The sequence below is a fragment of the Miniopterus schreibersii genome, assembly GCF_964146895.1.
Source record: "Miniopterus schreibersii genome assembly, chromosome: 10".
NCBI classification, from domain to species: Eukaryota; Metazoa; Chordata; class Mammalia; order Chiroptera; family Miniopteridae; genus Miniopterus; species Miniopterus schreibersii.
In genome coordinates, this window is record NC_138110.1 from 10,894,435 (window position 1) to 10,905,032 (window position 10,598).

Sequence of the window (10,598 nt, forward strand, 5' to 3'; positions counted from 1 at the left end):
AGGTGGATCCAGGGGCGCCTGGTTATCTTTTGTTGAGGGTACTTTCTTCTCAGAAGCGAGACATCTGAATGTTGATGTGAAACCTAAACATTTTTAAATGATGACATACTCATTAATTTTAGAAACAGAACTGTGTGGGCCAAGCTAGACCTATTTGTGTTCTCATTGAGTCCATGAGCCTCTGGCAATTGGAGCTTTCTGGCATAAATATTTCTTAGGAAACCCAATCAGGTAATTCTGGTGATGACGATCATTTCAGTGGATTGACAAGAACCCCAGAATCTCATATTTCCTTCCAGACTTGAAATTAGAAAGGGGCTTGGAATTGAGGAGGAGAGCTGGGCAGAGGCATAGAATTTTAGAGCAAAATGTTCTGATTCAATGATTTCTGAAAGTATTTTAACAGAAGAAGCCTTTTTTCCAAGGAAGCAGGGAAGCAAAGCCATAAGTATACAGGATGTTAACAGTGATGCTCCGTTGAAGTGTTGTACAAGGCTGCCTGTCCTGTCCCCCCAGCGTACAGTGGGGGACCATGGGGAGCCTCATAGAACCCAACAGGCACAGTTTGAGAACTACTGATTTTGTTCAGCCTTTACTTACACATGGGAAAGCTGATGCCCCGAGAGGCGGTGATTTTGCTAAGGTTGCAGAGCCGGGACAGAGCCTGGGAGTGTTCCTGAGCCCTTGGCCCTGTGTCTGTCCACCCCTAGAGTGAGCATCCTGCACCGGCAGGTGAAGGGGCACCAGGAGGAGCTGCAAGCCCGCAGCACGGAGCTGGGAAGCGCCCTTGTCAAGATGCAGGTGGAGGCGGACCACTGGCAGGCCCGTTTCTGCCAGCTGGAGGAGGAGCACCAGGCAGCCAGCGCCTCTCTGGCCCAGCTGCGCAAACAGTGCGAGGTGAGGCCTGGGGGCCCAGGACAGCGGGCGGTGCTCCCTGGGCTGAGAGCCTTGGGCTGGGCCGGGTCCAGATGGGTCCTCATTGGCGTCCTTGCTCAGAGACTGTATGTGAATGTCACCCAGAGGCCGAGGGGAAGCCAGAGGCATTTGAAGGGGACGAACACCCTGACTGTCAGGGATGTGTCAGGAAGCACCTTTCGTCTGACCTCGGCTTTTGCAGGGTCTGGCGGTGCGTGGAAACTGCTGAGTCCTGTTCACGTCCGTCTTGCTGCTGTGCACTCTGCCCTGTGCTCCCCGGGGTCCTCTCACTCAGTTCTCACGATGACCTCGTGAGCGGGGCTCCTGTCCTTGTCCTTCTTAAGTGGTGCCTTGGGACCCAGTTTGATTGAAGCCGGAGCTTTTGACTGTCCTGCTGCACCAACCGCAATGATATTCTAGAGCAGGACTTGGTCCACCTCAGCCCCAAGTTCAGATCCAACCCCCACTCACTGCCTCTTTTTGTACGTCTGTGAACCAATAATGCCTTTTACAGTTTTAAACGTTGGGGAAATCACGAGAAGAAGAATATTTGGTGGCAAGTGAAATAGGAACCTTAGATGTCTGTGTCCACAAGTAAACTTGTTCTTTTGTCTCTTTTTTAACACAGCCACACCCATGCATGCCCATTTTATCTCTGGCTACTTGCCTGCTGTAATAACAGAGTTGAATAGTTGCCACAGAGACCACCATCCTGCTGGAAAGCCTAAAAGAGTCACCATCTCGCCCTTGACAGAAAAAGTGCCAACCCTCATGTAAAGCAGAGGTGTCCAATAGGAATATAATGCAGGCCGCCCCACGTAATACAAAATTTTCTAGTAGCCACATTCAAACAGTAAAAGGAAAGAGGTGGGATTAATTTTAATGATAGATTTTATGAGTTATTTGAAAAAAAATATTTTTATTGATTCTTTTGACAGGGAGAATAAAAGGGAGAGGGAGAGACAGAGACATCACTGATGATGGAGAAACTTGGGCCGGCTGCCTCCTGCAGGCTCCCTACTGGGGATCCAGCACACATCTTGGGCACATGTCCTTAGCAGGAATGGAGCTAGTGACGTCCTGGTTCATGGGTCGATGCTCAGCCACAGAGCCACACCAGGAATCAGGCTAATTAATGAGATATATCATATTTTTAAAAATGGTTATTAATTCCTCGGACTCTGTTGTCTATTTTGTACCTATGGCCCGACTCAGCTCAGACTGGCTAGTTATCAGTGCCCAGTGGGCACATGTGGCCAGTGGCTGCCTGATCGGACGGAGCAGTGGCAGAAGGCTTGGCCGTCCCCATGACATTGGCAGTATTGGTCACTCCGACTGGTCTAGATAATAACGCAGTGGCCATCTGTGTGCCCGTCGCCTTTTTCTTCCTTTGGAATTAGATTCGAAGCAGTGGAATCGCAGGGCTTGGGGTGGTTGAGACCTTGTCCATCTGTGTTTTAGGTGCTGTCTCGACTCAAGGGCAACATGGAGGAAGCCAATTACCACCTTGCGGGCCGGGTTGAGATGTTGGAGCGGATCCAGAATTTGGACCATGACCAGCTGATGCTTCTAGAGCAGAACTTGTGTTACCAAGATCAGTGCTGGAACGTCAAGGAGCAGGAGGATTCCCTGTAAGGGGTGTGGGATGGCTGACGCCTGTCCACAAAGGGTCCTGGCTTCCAGCTGCAGCCTAGAGCCCAACATTCCGGGGAGAGAAGCCCTGGGGAACATTCGTGTCCCCAGGGCGAGGGGACAGGCCACCTTACCAGCATGTCCTCTCATTTTCCCTGGGGTGGTTCTAGATTTCTGCAAGCAGGGTGGTTGGCCTTTGTTTGCTTTTCAAAGACAGTGCCCACTGCCAGACACTTCTTGATCTGCCTTTGGAATGAACTTCACTGAAAAAAATATGATAGTGGTAAAGAGAAGTCCTCAGGGAAAGAATTCAGGTCAAAGGCTGAGCTTGTTTGTCTTGGAGAGTGGGTTGTTGTGCGCGTGGTTGCCCTCCCTCTGCCAATATCTACAGGGTCCGGACTTCGGCGGAGGCCCCTCGAGGTGCAGAGCACCAGTTCCCTGGTCAGCAGGAACTAGTAGGGGAGATGGGATGTAAGCGGAGCTACATGCATAGCACACGGATGTTGAGGGGCTCCCTGGAGGCATAGATGGAGGCATGGGGCTGGGAGTTGGGTTCTGCTGCTGGCATAGGACGAGGGGGCACATGCAGACAGGAAAGCACCCTAGCATAAGGCCAAGCAGCACGGCTGTGGGGGCAGAATCACAAAGTCTAGAATCAAAGATGTTGAGCTGACGGGACTGGGAATAGAGCAGGGGCGGTGGTTGGGGCCTTACTGGTTGGCAAGCTAGCACTTTGCCTGGGTCCCCACTTCACGGTGAACTCCCGCAAAAGCCCTCAGTTTAGGTGGGACCTTGGCAGTTTCATGGCCAAGGAGCCTGAGCAGCTGCCTGGATCCAGAGGACTCATTGCCAAGCAAGGAAACCAGGGATCAAGCTGTCAAGGCCACACCCACTGTGAGAGGCAGCGACAGGACAGGAGCCAGCGGGCCCCCTGGGCAGCATTGTATGGAGAGCACCCAGCACACCCCCAGGGGCCAGGAGAGAACAGAAGCAGGCCCCTGTCACAGGAAGGCCAGGCGCCCTTTCCTCAAGGTCGGGGTGCCCTCTGGAGGCCGAGGTTCAAGAGTTTCTCTGTGGTCCTTTTTGTGGTTTTCAAAATGTGAACTGATTTCCAACAATTAGAAATTAAGAGATTTTGCTTCACACCCTGGGTTTCTGGGTCCTTTGGGGAAACAATCAGAAGTTCCGCCCCCTCGCCAGCAGCCCCCCGTGTGCAGGGCCCGGTGCGGTTCCCCACGACACCATGCGCTCAGCAGCCCCAGGCCCGGCCACTCCCTCTGGTCCTTCCAGGCCAGCTTTGCTCCTGATTTTCTCTGTCTGGGCCCTGAAAGGCTTAGAGTTTGCTTCCCTGCAAGTGTTGTCAAAAACCAACATTGGAATGGGTGGAGGTCAGAGGTCTGACTTTGCTCAGGTGACTTTGAAACCTTGATGCCCATCTAACTCGCTGAAGGCAGATGTCTCCTCAGCACTGGGGGTCTTGTTAGTTTGCCGCCCAGGAGCCTAGCCCTGTGTCTGACCCCGAGAGCCTCGCGTCCTGAATTGGCCTGGCCGGAAATTCCTTGGGGTTTCTGGGCTTGAGTTTCAGATGGACCAGAGTTTGCTTTCCTGAGATGATGTACAGCCTGGTCCTAGGTGCTTCAGCAGGTCTCCTTGAGGTATTAGTGTTCCCGGACCCACATCCAATGCTTGTGTTCACACATTCCCACCTGAGCGACCACGATGTTCGTGAGCACCGTGATGTCTGAATCCCAGAAAACCACCGGCCCTTCTGGGCTGGGCTGAAGGGACAAGTTACATGTTACATTTAAAAAACGAGTTTGTTTTTCCTTTCTCCTCTGTTTTTAGAGACGACTTAAGTGACTTTCAGAGAGAAAATGACAACCCGGAAGAAAAATCCAAAGCTCCGCTCAAGCGCTCTCAGCCTGCTCCAAAGAAGTGAGTTGACTTAAGCTTTAGTGACTGAAAGAGAACAGAGAGCTTGTTCTCTCAGGAGGAGGGAAGGCTGTAGCCACCTGGAGCAGGGACCCGTTGGTGGGCCTGTGTCTTCCACTGTCGAGCAGGTCATCTGTGTGCAGGTCCCTCCCAGCACGGGCAGAATTTAGAGTTTCTTTCAGTCCTGCCCTCTGGACTCAGGGTTATCCTATGAGGGATGGCAAATGACAGCTGGCCATGAACCTGTGTAAGGGCACAGAGAGTCTGGTTTTAGAGCCATTAAAGCAGGAGGGTCAGGTTTTGCCTGACGATTTCAGTACATAGGAAGCCATGCTTCTGTCTTGGGAAGGAAGCTTGGATCAGACACCTAGACCAGCACCCATGGTCTTCAAACACAAGCGAAATTCCTCTGGAGTCACTGGACCCCAAGGCACTTGCAGAACCACTTCCCTTCTCCAGAGAGCAGCAGCTGCAGTTGTGGGCTGGCTAAGTCCCCTTCAGCAGGGCTTCCCCTAGTCCCGGGCCTGAGCCCCAGGAGCTGGCCCTTCAGGCTGTCCTGCCCCAGCCCAGCCTTGAAGTCACATCCCCATGAATCCTGCAAGGCTTCTCTGTTCAAATCACAGAACCACAACATTTCAGAAGCTCCCTCTGACCCTTCTGTTGAGAGGAATTGAGCCACCCATGAGGAACTGGAGTGATTTGTGTGAGCACAGTGCTGTTTCAGGGCAGAGGCAAGATTAGAACCCAGATGGGGTTCTTCTGTTAGGTTAGAATGCCTCCATTTCTGCTCGGATACCACACATACTACTTACCCTTTCAATTCCCTGTTTTTATGCATTTTATTTATTTTTTTAATGCTCACCTGAGGATATTTTTTGCATTGAGATTTATAGAAAGTAGAAGGGAAGGAAGAAGGCAGGGGTGTGTGTGTGAGAGACAGAGAGAGAGACAGAGGGAGAGATGGATATGAGAGAGACACATTGATTGGTTGCCTCCTGGATGTGCCCTAACTGGCTCTGGGGATTAAACCTGCAACAGAGGTTCGATTCCCTTGACTGGGAATCGAACCTGCAACCCTGCTGCTCAGGCTGACACTCTAAGCACGGAGCCACAGTGACCAGGACTCACTGTTTTTCATTCAAACGACCCACTCTGCCCTGCCCTCTTCCCCTCACCCAGATTCCCCAGTGCCAGGAATGGCAAAGTATCGCAGCCTATTTCACTCATTATTGACTCTAGCAGAAAATGAGAAGGTCCCTGGCTTTTCCTGAAAATGGCATTTTCATCTGAACTTTCTAGGAAACATAGGTTAGGTTCGCGCAGCACCGCTTCCTGTGCTCGGCAGAGAGCCAAGGGCTGAGGGCGGTATTTGAAGTTCTGTTTCCCCGAAGGCTAGTGTGGGCTTCTGCCCAGACCGACACTTCTACCATCCCCGAGTCTGTGCACGTTAACTGCAAATTCTGTTTTACCTCCTGAACCCCAGATCCAGTGATTGTGGTGATGGCAAAAAGAAGCCGAATTCTGATCCCCAAGTTAATGGCCAACTTCACAGGCAAGTGATGGAAATCCCAGGTCACGGTAGGGCACCCGAAACATGCTGGAGGGGGCAGTGAGTGTAACTGTGCCCTAAAAATCTCCTTCAAACTAGGAAAAAACGCTGGATTGGACCCAAATGGATCCTCAACCTTTTTAAAACGAATAAAAGGGGATCGAGAAAAGGAGAGGTATCGATTGTAGGTGCCTGTCCACTGGATCCCCGGGAGCCCATCCCATCCTGCTCCCAGTGGTGAAAGACCAGTACGCCCACAGCAGGCTCCCAGGAAAGGTAGGAGGGCGACCTGGCTGCAGGTGGGTAGTAAAGGGTGGGATCTCCGGTCTCCTTCCTGGGAAGGTAGAACCAGCCAGAAGGAGTGTTGGATGTGCACACGAGTGTGTAGGAGCCTGAGGGGGCATGCTCCATGCACACACCTCTGCCTCCTTAGGTATGTTACCAACCAAGTGGAAATGCAAACCCAGGCAGTGTTGTGGTAGTTTTGTCCCAGAACAATGTAGTCACTTAAGCATGAGAAGCCTCGCAGATCGTGTCTGTGGTGAGAGGGACGCAAATCTCCAGAGCTGATGTCCACACAGCCAGCACGGAGAAGCACCATAGCCTATGTTTGGGTTTCCTTGTAGCTGTCAGGCCTAGAAGAAGCCATTTCTATAGGGAGATCCCGGCGCATTAAATACCTAATGGACATACGCAGGGTCTTCAGTAAGGCTGTGAGCAAGGCCGTGGCTGGCTCTGACCTGTACGTCACTGTGGAAAGCAGGTCCTGTTTCTGTGCCTTCAGAAAAACCAAGTATTTGTGGCTCACCCCACATGCCCTTGCCAACTGGTGTTTTCCAGCTGCTGCTGTTTGTGGCCCGCGCCAGCACTTGGGACCTGGGTGCCCTGTGGACCCGGTGAATCCGGAGCAGACGGCTTGGCGGGGCGGGAAGCAGAGCATCTCCGGGTGTGTCCCCGGTTCTCAGTGCAGCTCAGCTGCTCAGCAGCTGTGAGCACGGACCACGAAAACACCTCCCTGTCCCACAGTTGTTAGTGTGCAGCGGGAATGACACTGATGATCCCGGGAACAGGGACCGGATACTGTATGTGCTAGAGGAATGGGCCAGGAGGGGAGGTCTGCAGGCCTGGAAGGGGCAGCCTGCCCTCGGCCAGGGCAGTGTCCCCTCCCTGTAGCCGCTCTCACCCTCAGACCCGAGGGCTGTGGTGGACACTCGCATGCAGGTACACGGCAGCCGGGAGGGTGTTTCCCCCACACTTGTCACTGAGAAGGTTGATTTTTTTCCCTTTGGGGATGACTGTGTGTCTAGTTGTGGGTCCAGATGTCGGAATCATGGGTCAGGCATTGTTGGCAGGTGTAGGTGTGTGTTGGGCTGCTGAGCTGTCCCGCAGACTGACGGTCCCTCAAATGTCTAGCTGCCTGGGGTCTGACTCCACTTGCTGGTGACCCCTGCCTCCTCTGCATGCACTCCTTCCTCTCCTCATGGTGTCCATCCGCCTCAGGGGACACCTCCACTAGGCTCCTCCAGGCTGTGAGGTGCTGGCAGAGGGCTGCAGGTTTCAGAGCAGGGTCAGACTTCGGTCTGGGGGCCTAGGCCTGCTGCCAGCATGGTGGGAAAGGACAGTGGTTCCCTGGACAGGGGAAGGCCGGCCCAGCACAGCTGCTGTGCCAGGGCAGTGGCTTAAAGGGAACAATGGTGGGGTGGCTGTCCCCTGCACAGTCTTGAGTTACCCTTGGTGGCCCACCTCGTTGTTCCTACATCCCCCTTGTCAGATCAAAAGAAAGGTGTAGGTGTCAGTGAGGGTTTCGAGTGAGGTCAGGCTGGCATATAGGAACTGCTGGCGTCATTTCTGTTTCTTGTGGCCTAAGATGAAGCCCTCACCAGGTGTCTGAGCTGGTGGCCTGGGAAGGAAGAGAGGACAATGTGCCCAGCCGGTCTCTGCCTCCCACTGAGCTTGGTGGGAATGAGGACAGATGGAAACCTTTGGCTGTGCCCAGGCTCCCAGCCCCGACCCTCCCATCCAGTGGATGTGTTTTTGGAAACGGCATCTCCCTCTGGGTCTGTTTTCCTGCTGGTGAAGTTAGGGAGCTGCCTGAGTGACGGACGCCTGGCTTTTCTCCCTGACCCATGTGGGGCCTCGGCCTCACCATCTCAACCACGGGCCGGGTGTGTCATGGGGCCCAGCTAGGCTGTGAAAGGCCCAACAGGAGCAGGAAACTTCAGTCCTGGCCAAGTGGCCTGCACAGGGGACGTCTTGACCGGGAGAGGGCTCTCTGAGGACCATCGTGGCCCTCACCCTGGTCTCTCACTTCTTCCTCTCTTCTCTGTAGGATATTCCACCTACCAGGATGACCTGCTGAATTACCTGTTGAGGAAAGGCAATGATGCCCGAACCATCAGATCTTAGCCAGGACCCCCTACCAGAAAAGAAGGGACCAGGATACCCACCAGCTCTGCGGCCCCACCATGAAGATGGCTGTCAGCACCTCCGAGGGGAAGCTGCTGAAGCCAGGGCCTGTGTGAAGCCCAGCTTGAGACCTGCTGAGGCGAGGCCCCACCCAGCACCCCCTGAGGCAGACCCAGCCTCCTGGGCAGACCCCAGCAAGTGTACATAGTGTGTTGAGGGGAGTGTGTCTGAGATGAGGTACACGCCTGATTTGGGAGTGGGTGTAGGTCCCCAGTGTCCCCATCGTGGGTGAGATGTTGACATGCTTTATGAATAACTCCTTGTAATAGTAACCGCATTTCCTTTAATCTATTACATAGGTTTGTACACACTGGTGAAATGCATGTATTTTGAGGGTGATCTACAGGGTGTCTCCCAAAAATGTACATAAATTTTCACAGCTGATAACTCCCTTAATTTTCACTCCTTTTCAGGTTTAACAAGTTTGGAATAATGGGTGAAGCCAGACTCAGCTTTGAACAATGAAAAATTATCCACTAAACTCTCTTATGGGGATACATAAAATATCAAGCTTACGGCTCAAACCCGGCAACAGTCAATGAATCAGGGGCAGCTGTGGAAAGACAAAGGGCACAAACGCCAAACAAAGTGGTTCCTAACGTTTGCGATTCCTTTGCTTCTGTCTCTGGAGCGCCCAGGCCGGAGCTGATGCGCAGCAAAGGAACCGCAAACCTCAGGGATCACCCTGTTCTGTGGGAATCTGTGCGCCTTGTCTTTCAGTAGCTGCCCTCAGTTCCCAAGTGTTGTTGGTTTTGTACCGTAAACTTTCTTTTCCGTATCCCCATAAAGAGTCCAGTGGATACATTTTCTTTGTTCAAAACTTAGTGTGACTTCACCCATTGCTTCAAATTCCTTAAACCTGAAGAGAGTGAAAATAAGAGTTATCAGCTGTGAAAATGTGTGTAACTTTTGGGGAACACCCTGTATTTATGTTCCATCAGGAATCTCCCCTTGTGTCCCTTTTTGGGGCCACCCAATATTTACGTTCCATCAGAATTCTCACCTGTGTGTACCTTTTTGGGCACCCCTGTATAAATGTTCCATCAGGAGTCTTCCCTTGTGTACCTTTCAGTTGACACCTTCTTATATTTATGTTCTGTTGGGTATCTCCCCTATTGGTACCTGTTTGGGGACACCTAAATTTATGTTCCATTGGAAGTCTACCCTGTGTGTACCTGTGTGGTGACACCCAAAACATACGTTCCATCGATAATCTCCCCTGTGTGTACGTTTTTGGGGACACCTATATTTATGTTCTATCACGAATCTCCCATGTGTGTACCTTTTTGGAAAAACCGTATATTTATGTTCCATGAGGAGTCTCCCCTCTGTGTAGCTTTTTGGGGAAGCCCAGTATTTGTTACAACAAGAATCTCACCTCTGTGTACCTTTTTGGGGACCCCCTGTATTTGTGTTCCATCAGGAATCTCCCCTTGTGTCCCTTTTTGGGGCCACCCAATATATATGTACCACCAAAAGCCTCACCTGTGTGTACCTCTTTGGGGACCCCTGTATTGATGTTCCATCAGGAGCCTTCCCTTGTGTACCGTTCGGTTGACACCTTCTTATATTTATTTTCTATCGGGTATCTCCCCTATTGGTACCTTTTTGGGGACACCTAAATTTATGTTCCATTGGAAGTCTAGCCTGTGTGTACGTTTGTGGTGACACCCAGTACATATGTTCCACCGTGAATCTCCCCTGTGTGTACGGTTTGGGGAACACCTATATTTAAGTTCTATCATGAATCTCCCGTGTGTGTACAATTTGGGGGACACCTATACTTGTGTTCTATCAATAATCTGCCATGGGTATACCATTTTGGAAATACCCTATATTTATGTTCCATCAGGAGTCTCACGTCTGTCTACCTTTTTGGGGTCACCCTATATTGATGTTCCCTTGGGAGTCATCGTGGCCAATGGGAGTCTCACGTCCTGTTCTGTGTATTTGGCCTGGTTCCTGACACATTTTCTTTCCTGTTGTTTACTAAAGATGCTCTTCCTGGATGTACTAAACCTGTTGATTTTGGTCTTATAAAGATTTTTCCCTTTTGAGTTCATATACTGGTAAAGAAATGGGCATGTTCACGTGGTCGATATTA

General features: G+C 51.7%; 1 protein-coding gene across 1 annotated transcript; it reads left to right on the forward strand.

Annotated features, from left to right (window-relative positions):
• Positions 1–297: 297 nt before the first annotated feature.
• LOC308562833 (protein Daple-like) lies at positions 298–8,434 on the forward strand (the record flags this gene model as incomplete). Its single annotated transcript, XM_081149264.1, has 5 exons — positions 298–897; positions 2,377–2,546; positions 4,393–4,482; positions 5,963–6,057; positions 8,358–8,434. Exons 1-5 carry the CDS (start codon positions 796–798, stop codon positions 8,432–8,434), a joined length of 534 nt encoding a protein of 177 aa, XP_081005390.1. The 5' UTR covers positions 298–795.
• Positions 8,435–10,598: the final 2,164 nt, after the last annotated feature.